Raw genomic sequence first — 17,673 nt, 5'->3', positions numbered from 1 at the left:
GCAACTCAAAAGATCAATCTAACTCAAAGAATAAAGGTCATAGGCCAACAAATCAACTCTAATATTTTTCATTAAAAATAGTTTGACAAGAATAATTTAAGGAAAGAAATACTCAATCGACCCTTCACTATCTAGTCTATGAAGCCTCTATCACTACTATCTAATTGGTGCCAATGACATGTTCATGACTATCTCAAATCAAAATGAAAAGGGCTAACTCGATGCAAGAATGATATAAGCGGTGCCCTCCGAATGTAGGGAAGGACTCACCAATACGCTGAATGCGAATAGATCCCCAATGATGCTTCTATTGACGATCTCTTAAACCTGTCTCTGCATTATGAAATGATGCAGGTCCAAATGGACGTCAGTACATGGAATGTATGAGTATGTAATATGTCAGAATGAAACATACCTTAAGGAAGAATAACGTTGGTTCAAATATCTCTGAATCAGAAAGATAAAAGAGACTCAATCAAAGGGTCATAAGTCTAAAGGAAGAATACATTTTTTGACAAAGACCAATCATATACCATACCATCCAATCCAATCAGTACAATACAGTGCAATTAAATCATTCAATCCAATTCAATCATATACTGTTAACTCGAAGTCAATCACATATCATCTAATCCAATCAATTAACATATCCATCCAAATCATGTACAATCCAATCATAACTCGTCTAACCCAATCCGACCATATACCCTCAACTCATCAATTAACTCAAAGTACTCAACTCAATAAATAAGTAACAACTCACTCAAGTGTCCTAAGTCTAATAAGAAATGGTTTAGATGGGGCCAAATCACATGCCACTCAACTAAACTGATTCGGAGTACTATCAAGACCTAAATGAGAGTTTCTCTTATCCGAAAACCATCACTTATGAGCTAATGATAGTACAATAATCAGACATTGTTGCCACGTCCGTCCATACCTTGCCAAGGCATGAACGCCTCCCTAATCATGGATTCCATAGATTATTCAAGTCCTATCATTTCAGGATAATAAAATGGGAAACATTCAATTTTAACAGTTCGATCCCATGGGAAGCATCCGACTTTAACGGTTCCATCCCTACCTACGTTGGCGGCGTAGTTTCTGGGGTTTGAGTATGGACTATACTCTCACCCGCTTCGATGCTCGATACTCCTCCCATGACTCCATGCTCATAAGACTCCATCCAATCATCTCAAACAAGCCCTTATGGCTAGTTTCATTTAGAACCTTGCCGACTTATCAACTCTATCCTCAATTCAACTCAATCGAGTCATAATGGCAAGTCTCATTGGACTCCTTTCAAATCGACTCATCTTAATCATCAAACTCTTCTCTTCAAATTTGATACCATCTCAACTCAATAGATGTAGAAAATATTATGCACATTTGAAATATAATTCTAACTCCTCAACTCAAACTCAAAATAGATACCTTAATGTAAAAATACTCAACTCATTTAAAGGCTCCTCATACTCAATTCATACTTAAACTCCTTTCTAAATTAAAGATGAAACTAATAATTCTTTAGACTCAAATTAGTGTGTAAATAGTTTATGCAAAAAGGTTCACAAATAATTTATTTAAAGCTCCTCCTCAAAAGATCATTTATTTTCAAAATATTCCTAAGACTCCAATCAACTCAAATTATGCACATCACATACCACAAAATCACATTAGACTCCAATCCACTTCATCACACAACATCCTCATCGACATAACCTCTTCATTCACATCATCGTCAAATACCATTATTCGCATCGTCATCAAACATCATCATCATCAATAAACATTATCATCACATCATTGTCAAATATTATTATCACATCATTGTCAAATATCTACTCCAAAACCCTTATTTTAGTCCTATGTTCAATTTATGGAAGCAAAAGGACATTCTTAACTATCCAATCATATATCATTCTATTCAATCCAATCAATACAGATATACACAAAACCATCCACCTCATCCTCAAGACAATTATGACAAAGAAATCTCATCTCGGGTTCATGTGAATGAAACATAAATTCATACTCTCAACAAACTCAACTCAAAAATATCGTTAATACCTATAAATCTATATACCAAGATCCATTTGTAGTCAATAATTATGAAAGATAACTATTTAGTAACTCAAGTCATTAAAAAAATCAATCAACCAATAGTATCAAAAACATTCTATAGTTTAGGAAAAACTTTCAAGAAAACCTTCTTAGAAGGTTCAACTCTTTCACAACTCCTATCCAACACATCTATGGGCATATGGAAGAACTCAATCCATATTTTAGGTTAGCCTTACATACCTTGTGAAGACCTTGAGGAGACCTTGATGTTAGGCCTTCAATGGGAGGCTTGAGTCCTTGAAACTCTTGAAGGCACCCTTTGTTGGAGATGGATTTGAAGAAGAAGAAGAAGAAGAGAGAGAAAATATTAAGGCTTTTAGAGAGAGAAGAGAGGGACTGAAAAATGGTCCCAAAAACGTCCAAGGATAGCGTATATATAATTTGGGGAAATACCCAAATTGCCCTTTCTCAAAAATCCAGAAAACAGGCTAAAACGCTCCTGGCGCGTCGCGCCATTGCAGCGCCAGGTCGATTAGGCCTAAAACCTGCACATCCGCTAGTGGCGCGCCGCGCCAGGGACCAAACTACTGAGGCATGTTCTTAGCGCGATAGTGGCGCGTCGCGCCCTTACAGCGCTAAGGCCATATTTTCTGGGTTTTGGAAAATAGGCTTGAAAACCATGCACATCTCGTAGTGGCGCGCCACGCCAGGGACCAAACTACTGAGGCATGTTCCTAGCGCTATAGTGGCGCATCGCGCCACTGCGGCGCCAAGCCCAGAATTCCCAGCAGTTGCAACCCAAGCCTAAAATTCCTATCGAGCTAGTTCGTCTTAGGATCGTCGTATCTTTTGACTCCGGACTCTAAAAATTACATTCTTGGTGGCGTTGGAAAGAAGACTCGACGACCTTTAATTTGGTAGGTCTTGGTCCATCCAGTTCATCATATTTCAAACGATATGGTCGTTAGAAGTCGACCCTTATACAAACTCCTTCGACAACTTACCCAAGACGAATTCTTTTGGACTTAGCTTGGTTCTAAGGATCCCTTATGACCCCACATCATCTCTAACACTCTTTAATTACTTAGGAACTCATCCTAACTCATGCACACGCTTCACAATAATTGGGTTCGACCCTACACGAATACAAGAAAGGTCCGAATCTTAGGGAAAAATTTTGGGGGGTGTTACAATATCTAAATTGCAACTTAAGTTCTATCCCACATTATCCTGCTCTGGCGGCCACATTCCCGCTTTGACAGCTCGCTAAGGCGGGACTATCCCCCTCTAATGGGATGGTGGGACCCAATTAAGTAAATTTCTTACGTTTTCTTTTAATCTAGATTAACGACGACTCAGATCGTTACACTACTATTTTTTCTTCATAAAAGACCCTAACTTCAACGATACAAAATAAAATTCATGAGAAAAAAAGATACAAGTCCTAATTTTATTTAATGGATGATAAAATAAAGCATATTATTGTTACTAATGTCACTCTTATTTTATTCAACGAAGGATAAAAAGAAGCATATTATTGATGCTAATGACATTTTATTCAATGAAAAATATCGGCACCGGTTGAGAATCTAATTTCATTTTTCAAGATTTCGTATTCAAGAAAGACTTCAACAACTTATATTTAGCGAGGAAACTAAGATATCTATTACTTTTTCTTTTTGATTTTTCATCCAGTGTTTGGTGCTCATATTGAAACTCCAACTAAATTCACATTACGCTTGTACGGAGATATCTATTACGACTAGTTATTACTCTCTCCATTCTAATTTAAGTGGCATCTTTCGAATTTCGAGATTCAAACAAGTATATTTTTTACCTTAATTTTTTCTTATATCCTTTAAATATTTTAAATTGACAATTATTGTGACTTATACTTTCTTTGCCCATCTTTACTTATCCACTATACTAAAAATAAATGTCCAACATTATTTGTTCAATTAAAGAAATCAAGAGATAATTTACACTTAGTTCCTAATTTGTCCTTATCATTAATTAGTAGTCATTTCCCTATTACATTTTTCAAGATATTGTATAGTAAAATTACTCTTCTATTTATAATTTTTAAGATTGTGCAAAGTCGCTAGTAGACAAGTAGTGTTGGACAGAAGGAGTACTATTTTTTACATAGTTTTCAAATATATAAATTTTGGTTCAAAAAATTTATAGATTTTATGCTCAAATTTATGGTCAAAATTAAATGATTTGACTCTCAGAAAGTAAAAAATATCACATAAATTAAGATAAAGATAATAATAAATAGTAACGATATAGAATAATAAATCACATAATCATTGACCTTTATCAATTATATTAGGAAAGTATTCATGTTCTAGTTGTTCGTAAATAGTTCTGCAGACAACTCATCTCAATTATTGAGTTATGTATTTAGTACTTTTAAATTTAAAATAATGGTAACATTATTGACCAATTTGGATTAATTTTAATGAATTTAAATAGCTGATGCAACAACCTAACTGCCACATATATCTGCTTTGCTTTTTGGTAATCATCTTTAACCCAAATTTAATCAATCTCTTTGGTTGCACTTGTAATATTATCATTTTCTATTATAAATTTAATTTACCTAGAAATTCTTTTGCCAAGTTCAATATTTTTCTTTGCTAACGATTTTAATTCTAACTTTGAGACAAACATGTTGATGCTCTAGAGTAGGGCTGTACAGGACAAACCGATAAACCGCACCAAACCAATAAATCAAACCAAACCGAAAAAAAAACCCGACTAGTGGTTTGGTTTGACTTGGTTTGGTGTTTGAAAAAAAAGCCCGACCATTATAGGGTTGGTTTGGTTTTAACTAAAAAAAGTCAAACCGAACTCAAACCGACCCGATTATAGATATACTACTTTTAAATTATGTTATACATAAAAATATTTATTAAAATGTAATTTATAAATATTTTTTAAAATTTTTTCATAATTTTTGTTTTCTTTCTTACATTTAGATTTGGACTTGAATAGCCCATCTAAATAATATACAAAAAAAAACTTATCTTATAAAGTTATATTATAAAGTTAAAACTTCAAACAGTGTTGTGCCTCCATCTTATATGTTGATATTTTGTACTAGAACTCTTTTTAAGAAGCACTGCTCTGTGCTTTTTATTTGATACTATGAGAAACCCGAAAAAACTCAAAAACCCCGAGAAACCCGAAAAAACCCGAAAAATCCAAGAAAAATTGATATCGAAAAACCCGACTTTTATTGGTTTGGTTTGGTTTATAGATTTAATAATCCGACACAAAGGTTTGATTTGGTTTGGTTTGTAAAAAATCTGAACCAACCCGGTTCATGTATACCCCTACTCTAGAGTACCATATTCAACAGTTTCATGATATAATACTAAGAAATTAATAAATATATTCTTTCCGTTTCAAATTACTTGTCATATTTTCATTTTCAAGAATTAATTTTAATTGATTTTTGAGAATAAATTGAATTAGATCAATTTAATATTTTTTAATTAAAATTTAAATATTCAAAAACTATACGAAAAATACTCATATATACAAGTTATATTTTTCTTATATAAATTTAGTGAAAAAATATTAATAATCAAAATTTAAATAGTTTATTTTTCGAAAAATAAAATATGATAACTCATTTAACATTGAGAAAATATTTTCTAAATTAACAGCTATCTTAGTTGTTTTAACAAATAACAGACAAAAGTTTACATGTCAGTACACAATTAAAGACTCGTAACATATTTATAATTATTTTGAATCAATTTCGATTGAAGAAATTTGAAGGACACTCTTTTTGGATTTTATTAAACTTGTTTTGTTTATAGAAGAAAATGAAGTAAATCTATCGATTTTTAAAGCTTGAATTAATATTCTAACTATTAGGACTGCATTAGAAGGTTAGTAGATATATCAACTTTATAGTAATTTGAAACAATTAAGATAAACTTTAACGCAATAACGTATTGCTAAAACTTCTCCACAAGTTATATTAATCGTTACGATTTTTAGCTAAATTTTGACGATCACCTTAACTTATTTTTAGGCGAGTAATATGTCAAATTATGGCGATGCATCGCAATTTATGGCCAGAATTCTGAAGATAACCATAATTTGCTGTTACGACTAATTATCTTATCCAATATTAGATAAAAAAAAATCAGTGACCCGCCAAGATTTTGCTCCAAATTCTGTCAAAACGGTTATTTTTGCACTTTTTTAACGAGGTCAAACTTTAACTGCACACTAAAGAATCCTATTTGTGTAGATCTTGCTATATGATCTTGGACAATCCTTAATCACGCTATGAGCTAACTTTTGAGATTTGAATGTTTAAGATTCATTTTCTTATTAGGGTGCATTTTTTCACATGATATCAGAGACAAGTTCATCCTAATTTTCATAATTTATTTAATATTTCCTCCCATTTCTACCTCTCACCTCCACCTTCTATAATATTTATTTGTCTAGATTATATGCAAATAATTTTAGGATAACATTTTTATTTATATATCAAATAAAAAAATATTATATGTTTTTTTTGTTTAGAAAAATATTTTTCAAAAACACATTTTCCTTCGTACCAAACACGTCCAAAAGACTGTTTATATCAGTCAGACAGTCACTCATTGAAGATATAGTTTATTTTGCAATAATTGGTTGCTCTTAAATTATCTTGGTGATAACCTTTTTTTTTTTCTCCACAAAAAGGGTTTATTAGTATGAATCTGTCCGAATATACATAGTAAATTAACGATCTGATAAAGTGGAGAACTGGAGATAAAGTACAATATTGACCTAAATTTGAATATGATCTTTGTTATCGTAGACATAAATAAAATATTAATTTAAATCGCAGCACAAATAGATTTGTTGAGCTCTTTTTTCCTAACTTTTGATCAAAGTTGGCTGGTTAATTATAGATAAAGTTTTTTTTTAAAAAAGTTAGACATTAAAAGAAGAATGTTTTCGGTTATTAAGTTTTTAATTCTTCTTTAGAAAGTATCTCTTTTTATCTCGTAGGTATTATTCCTTAAAAATTTACCAACACTAAATATTCACGCACAATAAATAAATGCATAACATGTGTCACTTATATACAAGATTATCACTTAGGCTACGATTAACTGATGTCCATTTTTATTTATATTTTAATTAATTAAAATTAAAATAATAATTAATTGGGTGTAAGCATTTGGTGGAGATATATGTTTACCCTTTAATTTCCTGTCTCCTAAAGTTCCATCTGCTCAATCTTTATCTTCTATAGTTTTAAGCTTTAAAGTAGGCAGTCTTCTTTGATTTTCCATACTTTTTACTATAATATTTAATTAAGCTACGTTGGACTGCTAACACTATAAAGAAAATATGGAATTAACCTTGAAATTTGTGGGCAATATCTCTGGTTAATTCATCGCTAAAACGCTTTTAGATAATTGAAATTTTCTTATAATTCCTCGTTAATTTGTAGGTAAACAGAATTAGTATGAAATTTTGTTGTTTAACTATGAAATTTTTCCTTTACTAATTCCTCCGAATTGTAAGGAGAAATAGTTTTGATTAGCAATCTCCAAATCTACTATAGAGATTATAATTAATTAAGGAGATCTGATCTCATTAGCTTGTTAATTAAGAAAAAAAATAGTTTAATCTAAAGCTGGCAAAGTGATATTTTTTTAATCACCTGAGAAGGAAATGACAATAAAAAAATCACTTCTTTTGGGTGAAACGTAATTTTCATAATCTCTTCTTTTTACTGCTACTAATATAATTGTCAGTATTAAATGATTATAACTTATAATAATGTATGTCAAGACTTAGAATATGGACATATAGTCCAAATAGTAAAAATAAATCTTCTTTCTTTGTGATTAGTTCTATGAAAACATCATTCAAACGATGTAATTAACTTAATATCAACTCATCAACATCCTGTTCATGACATATAATTGAAGATCAACAAAATACTTTAATTGTGAAACTACTTTGAACTTATATTTATCACAAGTTAAGAATAGAAATTGAACTCGATAGGGTCGTTTGGTATGCTAAACAAACATAGATAGTCATAAGATAAAAAATTTGTACTGCCTTAACCCTTGTTTCTAATTCTAGGATAAGATGTACTTGCCAGCCAAATCAAATAGGTATAGCACACCTTCCTTTGATCACTTCAAATGCATTACTCTTTCATTGTGAAACTACTTTGAACTTATATGAATCACAAGTTAAGACGACAAACATAAATAGTCCTCAGATAAAAAGTTAATATTTTCTTAATCCTTCTTCGGTTACTCATTTTGAGAAAAGTTATACCAAGATTAATAACTAATACTAGAATAAGTTATCCCTATCAATCAAATAGGTATAGCACACCCTCCTTTCACTTCAAATACATCTTTGTATCGATTGAATCAAACGTTTAGATTAGTCGACTAATAAAATCACCGAACAACGTAAACTAGTTAAGTAGGTATGTGAGGCTAAAAAAGTGCTAGTAGTAGTACTTTTGATTGATCCATTCACCAATTCTTTGTCAAAAAACTATGGTAAAATGAAGATTTCTCATTTCTATACACACAAAAAAATCCTAGTATGACTATAAGTCTCTAAACAAGAGACAAAGCTATCACAAACTCTATTGGTATGGAACCCAAATTTTCCAAACCTTAATATCAGAATCCAAACTACCACTATACACTAGATAAGAATTTCCACAACCAAAATCATCTTTACTCATACTATTATTACTATCTAAACTTGCAGTCAAACATTTTACTGGACCATTATGCCCTTCCAAAACAGCCAAACATGAATAACTTTTTCCAATTCCTTTCTTCCATATTCTCACAGTTTTGTCTGCTGATCCACTGCATACCAAATCTTCCACCACAGCTAAACACAAAATGGCCTTAGTATGTCCTCTTAAAGCTCCACTCACCACCATTTTGTCATTTCCACCACTATCTTTTTCCCATACAATTATGGACCTATCACAAGCACCTGAATATAAAACTGAATCATCTGTGCTAAGTGCTAAAGCATTTACAGATGATTTGTGTTTTTCTAATGTTGCTACAAGGGTGAGTAGGTTCTTCTCCCCTTGTTCTTTCTTCCATATTTTGATCCTCATGTCTGCTGAACCTGTGTAAACATACCTAAGAGCAAAATCAACAAAGTTGGTTTTTCAGTAACTTGTTTCGACTGGATTATGATTCGTTTGTTAACTTGACCAAACATGTTAAATTCAAATGTTCCATTAACTATTGAATCAAAAATAAAGTTTAAACAGTTCAGAGTTCAAGGTTTAGGGTTATTATTTGATTCATTTCAATTCATATCCAAACTTTGAGTTAATTGAATCATGAACCATTATTGATTTGACCCGTTTTGATTCCATGTTTGAGGCAACCCGTCCATTAGAAATAAAACCTACCGGCTACTTTCCGATTTCGATTTTGAAAAATAGTACTCCCTTTGTTTCAGTTATGTGTCACGGTTGAAATTTCAAGATTCAAACATCTAAACTTTGATTATGAATTCGGATATAAAAGTTTTCAAGTTTTTGAAATAAAATTTAAATATTTAAAAACTAAGTAAAAAGTACTACTATAAGGAAACTACAATCAAGGGAAAACTTGGTCTGACTCTCGAAATTTCAACTGTGCCACGTAAAATAGGATACAAGAGAGTAATTATCATGGATTATAATGGTGAAATTTCTGATTTGATCTTTGAAAAATATTAATTATCGTATGGAGTTTCAAATTCCATGAGTTAAACTTTATGATAATGTTCTCGAGTACTCGAGTTCACCGATGGAATTTGAAAATGAAAAACTCCATGACAGTAACTATTTTCCAAGCAGTTCAAAAATGGCGATTTGCGAATTTTACTCCATTTATACATACCCATTTTTCGACAAAGCTATTGCGTTTATGGCGTCGTCGTGTGCATTCCAGATTGATTCAAGGCATTTGAAATCCGAAATTCTCCAGACTTTGAAAGTTCTATCCCATGAAGCAGAGTAAAGTAGTGAATTATCTGAAGATATAGCTAAAGCTGAAACTGTATCAACATGATGAACCCATGTACATTTCTTGTGTCTACGAACTTCAACGTAGTTTTTCGGGCTGAATAATCTCATACACCGATCCTTCAGCGTCGGTAGAGTAGCAATGCACTTGTAATAATTTTGATTCGATGAATCAATGTCATCTTCGTGGTTGTCGATTTTCCAGACGCGAATTTTGTGGTCTTGGTGAGCACTGAAGAGTTTATCCCCAAAAATGACTATGGATTTAACAGAGCTCCTACTCTGTTTCTGCGCTACTACTACTATTGAATAATTTTTCTCTTGGTTTAAAGGGTCTCTTTTCCATAGAAGGATTTCTCCGTTGGAAGTTCCGGTGTAGAGGCGTTTTCCGGCGAGTGATAGGCAATAAACGGAAGAGGAAAGACCGGTAAAAGTGGATGCACAGAAGGTGTTTGATAGAAGTTCTGAATGAGTTGAAAGTGGAGTTAAAGAAGGAACTGATGGTAAACTTGGCTGTGAGTAAAGGGAAGAAGGTGGAGTTAAAGAAGGAACTGATGCTAAACTTGGCTGTGAGTAAAGGGAAGAAGATGATCTGGATAATGATAATGATGAAGATGAAGATGAAGATGAAGATGAATCTGAGTAAATTGGGTGAAATTGATCAGAATCTGTTGATTTTTGCTTGGATTGGAAGGGCAAAGGACATGGAATTTTCCCCATTTTTTGCTTGGAAAAAAATGTTCAAATTGAGAGATGAATGAATCTAACTTTGTTTTTGTTAAGCTGTTTTTATAAAGAATCTCAGATTTGGTGTGAAAGTGTATTTTAGCAGAATAGTAGCGCTCATTAGCAAACAAAACATAAAACAAATAAACTAAAATATGTGGAACGTTAGAAAAGACTTATTTATGTCATCCGTTAAAAAATTAGCTTATTTATACTACTTTTATCCAAGAAAGGGCTCATCTATGCCATTATTTGTAAACTAAAAATATTTTTCATTTTGCAAAACTATTTTGCACAAGTAGTCAATTATAATTCGGATACGTCATTAACTAAATTATTATTTAAAATAGAAAATGTTCAAATATGCCATCAAATTTTGAGAAAAGACTTATCTATGTCATCCGTTAAAAGTTTGGCTCATCTATGCCATTTTAATTAACAAATAATGGCATGGATAAGCCTTTTTCTCATACGAAAATGACATAAATGAGCCAAATTTTTAACGGATGGCATAAATGAACCTTTTTCTCAAAATTCAATGACATATTTGAGCCTTTTCTCTTTTAAAAATAATTTTAAAAAATGGGGTAGGGAAAAAATGGGTGGGAGGATTACAAGGTGGAAATCGAACCTCACCCAAAAAAGTAAGTAAAAAGACATAATACATAAATATATTTTTTAATTTGGTTCAGCTCATTTATGTCCTCTAATTTTGAGTGTATATTTAAATTTATATAAAATTAAATAAGTAGACACATGCGTTCTGCGTGACATAATACACATACGACTTCATATAGGACATAAAATTATCATATAGGATGTCATGTTTAGGGCTTTTCACAGTTTTGGTTAAAACCAAAACCAAATCGAAAATTTAACCAAATAGAATAAAAAAATCGATATTTGATTTGGTTTTAAATTTGAATAATCGATAATATTTGGTTTGATTATGGTTATAGGAAAAAATAATCGAATAAATAACCGAACCAAACCGATAATTATATACATAAAATTTATAAGTATTTATATGTATAATATTAGCTTTTCATAAATAATTAAAGATATTTTATAATGTGTCTAACAGCCCAAATCCAACAATCCAAGCCCAATTCGAAAAATAGGATCCATTGCTCAAATTTTACCTCCCTTCTCCCTTGAAATTTTTAATACTCTATTAGTCTATTTCCTAAAACGTCTAGCAGCAGCTAGGCCCAGCAGCATAACATAAGGGTTTAAAGTGAAAACTTAAAAACCCTACTCTCTTTTCCTTTTACAATTTTGTTCCACTTCCAAGTTTCAAGTTTCAAGTTCAGCCGAAGAAGCAGAAGCTTCAAGCCTTCAAGCTCACGTTGGTTTCTCAGTTCTCACAAAGTCACAGTAACAGTGAAGGCTCAAGAGCAACCTCAACTCCTCAAGTACAAGACTGTTAAATTTTGAGAAGGTTTGTAAGAAATTTTTCGAATTTTAAGTTGATTTTAAGTTGTTTCCTTTTTTGTTTCGAATGTTTAAGTTGTTTCCTTTTCTTTTTCGAATGTTTAAGTTGATTTTAAGTTGTTTCCTTTTCTGTTTTGAATTTTTACCTTTATTTGTTCTTGTCCGAATGGGTCCTAAACTTCTAATATTTTTCAGATGAAAAAGACAGTTATAGAGGTTGAAGATTTGGAGGTTGAAGATTTGGAGCTTCCTAAAGATAGTGCAGTAACACCAACATCTGCTGTAACTCAAGTACATGGTAATGCTCATAATACTTCTTCAGTGCGTAAACCGCCTAAAAAGCAGAAAAGAACTACTCCTTGTAGAAGAACAAACCTTAGCCCTAGGGATAATGGTAGAAGAACATCTGAAATTTGGGATCATTACAGATAGTTTACTAATAAAATGGGAGAATTAAGGGCAAAATGCAAGTACTGCCCCAAAGACTTGGCTTGCCCTTCTAATTATAAGACTTCTAATCTTTGGGGACATTTGTTTAACAAGTGTGAGAAATACCCTTTTAAGACTATTGATAGGAAGCAGACAACACTCAATATTAAACCTATTAAAAGAGGGGGGCAAGGAGGTTTGAAAAAGGTTATTTATAATGTTGTCGAAGTTAGAAGAGCCATTGTCGAGTTTGTTATAATAGATGAACAACCGTTTAGAGTCGTTGAGGGGGAAGGCTTTAAGAGGCTAATGGCGGTTATTTTACCTAATTTTGAGTTACCTTCTCGCATTACTATTGCTAGACAATGTTTAAAATTTTATAAAGAAGAAAAAAATGCTTAAAAGGCTTGTTAAAGATCAACGTGTTTGTTTGTCTTACTAGCGACACGTGGACGTCAATCCAAAGTTTTACTTATAGGGTCATTACTACTCACTGGATTGATGATCAGTGGAATATGCAAAAGAAAATTCTTAACTTTATTCAAACTCTAGATCATAAGGGTGAGACAATTGCAAAAGAAATTAAGGCTTGTTTGTTAGAATGGGAGATCGAGAACATATTCACTGTGACACTAGATAATGCATCAGCTAATGATGCTGCAATCAGATACTTGAAAGGGAGAATTAATGATTGGAATGGTGTTATCTTGAGAAATAATTTTTTACACGTTCGATGTAATGCTCATATCTTGAATTTGATTGTAAAAGAAGAATTGAGTGAACAAAATGAGTCCATTTCTCGGGTAAGGCATGCTGTGAAATATGTTAAGTCCTCTCCTGCAAGATCTGCTTCCTTTAAGTCATATGTTGAGAAGTTAAAACTAGACACCCATGGCCTTTTGAGTTTGGATGTTGAGACGAGGTGGAACTCTACATACTTGATGTTAAATACAGTTGTACAATTTGAAAAAGCCTTTTCACGAATGTATATTGATGATCATAAGTACTTTAATTATTGTCTTGAATTGAGTGGAACAACAGTGCATATTTATCTTCGGAAGATTGGAAGAATGTGAAAGTCTTGCTCAAGTTTTTTGAGATTTTCTATAAAACCACTTTGAAGTTTTTGAGTACTTTACATGTTATTTCAAATTGTTTCTTCCATGAGCTTTTTAATCTTCAAAGCATAATTGCCCAGTATTCGAATTGTAGCGATTCAATTTTGACTGATATGGCTAGGAAAATGAAAAATAAGTTTGATAAACATTGGGGTGATTTTGAGGATATGAACATGTTGTTATTTGTTGCTGTTGTGTTGGATCCTCGCTACAAAATGAAGTATGTGAAGTTCCTTTTTAATAGTTTTTATGATCCTGTGGAGGGAAATGAAAAGTCTACTAAAGTGGTGAACACTTTAAATCGCTTGTATAATCATTATAAAAATTCTATTTCTGGGCCTTTCAGTGAAAATATTGGAGATCAAACTAGTGTGATGAGTCAAATTGGTGCAATCAATAGTTCTGAGGTATGGCAATCACAATGAGAGAAATTTCTTGAAAATGAGAATGATGTTGATAATAAGTCTGATCTTGAAAATTATTTGATGGATGATCTGGAGAAGATTAAGAATTTCAATATCTTGACTTGATGGAAATCTTCATCTGAAAGATATCCTATTGTCTTTAGGATTGCAAGAGATGTGCTTGTTATTCCTACATCTACTGTTGCCTCGGAATCAGCTTTTAGCACCGGTGGTCGGATACTTGATTATTATCGAAGTTCTCTATTGACAAAGACGGCTGAAGCTCTTGTTTGTTGTCAACAATGATTGCGGTCAATATCTAAAGAATGCAAGCTTGAAGACCTTATAGAAGAAATTCAAAAACTTGAGATCACTGAAAAAGATAATTTTACATAATTAACTATATGAATATTTGTTTCACTTGCTTCAAATTACTATCTTAGAAAGATAGTTGTTGAAACTTTGAGCTTTCTATGATATTTTAGCTAATTGCTGCCACTTTAATATGTGTTATTACACTTTAATATTGAGAGCTCGAAACTGAGCTGTTGCTACTGAACTGTGATGTTACCACAGTTTCAGCAGTGCTGCTGAGCTGTCTGAATTTAGAAAAAAAAATTCTTCTTTGTTTGATCCATTATTGCAGATTTGCAGATGCTGCTAGTTGTTGGATGTTGCAGGTTCCAACTTTTAAGTATGATTGTGTTAGAGCTGTGTAGGTAGTTGTGTAGTTGAGGTACATGTTGTTGGAGGATGTTGGGTGTTGTTGCTGGGTGCTGCATCTCTGCATTGTCTGAGAAGCTTCATGGGATTGTTTCTATAAATGGAAAAACTCCAAGAGTAGCTCAACTGCTGTTAGATACTGAAGTTGTTGTAATTATTGGTTGCTGAAGATGTTACAATTGTTGGATGCTGAAGTTGTTGTAATTGTTGGTTGCTGTAGATGTTACAGTTGTTGGATGCTGAAGTTGTTGTTATGTAGTTGAAGGATTTGTTGCTGGATGTTGCAGCTTACTGCAGGCCTGCATATCTGCAAGGTGTTGAAGGTTGTTGGGTGCTGTTTTGGTGGATGTTGCAGCTTTGCAATGTGTTGCAGGTTGCTGAGAACTACCGCAAGGCGTTTGCATCATGTAGTACTCCTTTTGGATATGGAAGAACTCCATGAATTAGATCAACTGCTGCAGCACTGCAAGTCTGCAGTGTCCATTGGAAATCTTGAAATTTGTTGATGGTGTTGGTCAGCTTGTTCAGCACCTCTTGGATGAACCAAGCAGTAGTTCTTGAATTCTTCAAGTTGTTTGAAGTTTGGTGGTGATGGAGCACACCATGGGGGGGTCATATTGTAGCTTCTTGGATACTACAGGTCCTGGATGTACTTGCACAAAAAAAGCAAACAAGGAAAGAACTCCAAATGTAAAGTGTTGCAGGTCTTCAGTGTCAGCAGCACAACACCACAACACTCTAAATTATTCAGCTGTGCTGCTGCTGTTAATTTATTTTCAGTTGCACTTTAAGTTTTGGGCATAAGTTGTTAGAATTGTTGCTATATTTATTGGCTGAGCTGCTATACCTTTATGTTTTTAGACATTTAATGCCTAATATCGTAATTTCTTTTGCAGATTCTCCGGGCACTGTTTTGAGCATTGATTAGTTTGGACTTTGGAGCTTAAGCTAAGGAAGAAGGTCGAGGTACTTTTGATTAAATTATGGATTCTCTAGTTAGTTTAGTTTAAATATGTAATTTTTTTATTTTAATGGACAAAGTTGTTTGTATTTTGGAACCTCCGTTTGACTTGTTCTTTTAAATTTAAAGTGCGTTGTAACTTGTAAGTCCATCAGCATGTCTTTCCCTCAATATGCAGCAAAGTTTGCCCTTGTGGGCCGTGAATTATCTTGGTTAGTCATAAACCGAATAACCGAACCAAACCGGCAATAACCAAACCGTGGTTATTATTTTATTTGATTTGGTTATGGTTTTAGACATTTAATAATCGATTAAATTGGTTTGGTTATGATTTTAATCAATAACCGACCCAAACCGAACCATGAACATCCCTAGTCATGTTAGACAAATGTTTATTTATTCATTTTCATACAAATTTAAATATCTAATTTTGCATACCAAAAATTAAAGCTATAATTATTAGTTGGAGTCAAATTGAAGAATGTGTTTATGTATTATGTCAAGTAACTTGATGTTAGGATCTTAAATAAATACTCTGTTGATCTTAGGATCTTAAATTGATGTTACAATTTTTTTTCTTTTAATCTGTCTAAAAAAAACACCATTTTCACTCTAGTGCACTTTTTAAGTTGCAATAAATTTATTATGTCACTCTTAATTATTATTTTAGTCATTTAGTGTTTGGAAATAATTAAAGCATTAATAATAAGAATAAGAAAAGTATAAAATGATAAATTATCTAAGAAAAGTATAAAATGATAAATTATCTGTGGAATTTTTAAATTTGACAAGTAAAAATTGATATTTATTTTTAATATAGTGGATAAGTAAAAATGAATAGGAATCAATAACTAACTTAAATTATTACATTTTACTTAATCATTTACTTTTTCTGTTTCAATTTATTTGTCTTACTTTTCTTTTAATCAATTTTGAAAAAAAAAGTCTCTTTTCCTTTTCTAATAATTCTTTAATTTTAACTTTTCATATGATATATTTAATACCGAAGATTTAATAATATTTTGATATATTCTACGTAATTTTAAATTTAAGGTCACAAAATTCAAAAATCTTCTTTATTTTTTTAAACTCTGTACTAAGTCAATATCAGACAATTAAATTGAAACAAAAGAATTAATTATCACATAAATATCTCTAATTAATTTTAAATAACAATATTATTTTTTAAAAAAAAATATTTTTTTAAATTTGATGTCCATTCAATATGTTTCTATGTAGGACCAAGAGGGACTATTCCTGAATCAAAGTTTCAACATTTTCCTGGTGTAGGATTGTGATTGTTTGATGAAAGGACTATCACTTAACTTTGTTCCTTATAGCATTTTTTTTATAGGATTTCTTAAATCAATTTATTTTAAAAAATTATTTTTTAAATAAATATACTTTTGGAGTTGTTTGTGTCCAACTAATTAATTACTTCGATAAGCATTTTTGTTAATATTAGAGTATCAATTTATTAAGAAAAAATTGAAACAGTTCATGTTAGTGTTTGCTTTTGGGAAGCTTTTTTTAAGTTTTTAAGAATTAATTAATATTATTATTAAAAAATAATTATTTTTACTTCGAAGCTTGGCCAAACACCTCAATTCTTTTAAACAAATACTTTGAACCTGTTTGAGTTGGTGGATTGTAAGTAGGCAGTAGCTGATAAACATTTCGAGTTGATAAGCGTACTTTTAAATGTTGAACTAATCTTATAAATAAATAGATATGTATTTGAATAAAACTATAAAACTGATAATAAACAATTGA

The 17,673-nt window shown here is 31.8% G+C and overlaps 1 protein-coding gene across 1 annotated transcript; it reads right to left on the bottom strand.

Annotated features, from left to right (window-relative positions):
- Nucleotides 1-8,556: 8,556 nt before the first annotated feature.
- On the bottom strand, nucleotides 8,557-10,944 carry LOC129880277 (protein JINGUBANG-like). The gene is made up of 2 exons (XM_055954241.1): nucleotides 9,981-10,944; nucleotides 8,557-9,227 (listed from the first exon to the last, which is right to left on the bottom strand). The coding sequence occupies exons 1-2, from the start codon at nucleotides 10,823-10,825 to the stop codon at nucleotides 8,708-8,710; spliced, it is 1,365 nt and encodes a 454-aa protein (XP_055810216.1). The 5' UTR covers nucleotides 10,826-10,944; the 3' UTR covers nucleotides 8,557-8,707.
- Nucleotides 10,945-17,673: the final 6,729 nt, after the last annotated feature.

Source organism: Solanum dulcamara, chromosome 2 (genome assembly GCF_947179165.1).
Source record: "Solanum dulcamara chromosome 2, daSolDulc1.2, whole genome shotgun sequence".
Taxonomy (NCBI): domain Eukaryota; kingdom Viridiplantae; phylum Streptophyta; class Magnoliopsida; order Solanales; family Solanaceae; genus Solanum; species Solanum dulcamara.
Note: the sequence above shows the minus strand (reverse complement) of the source record. Positions and strands in the feature narration are given on the sequence as shown.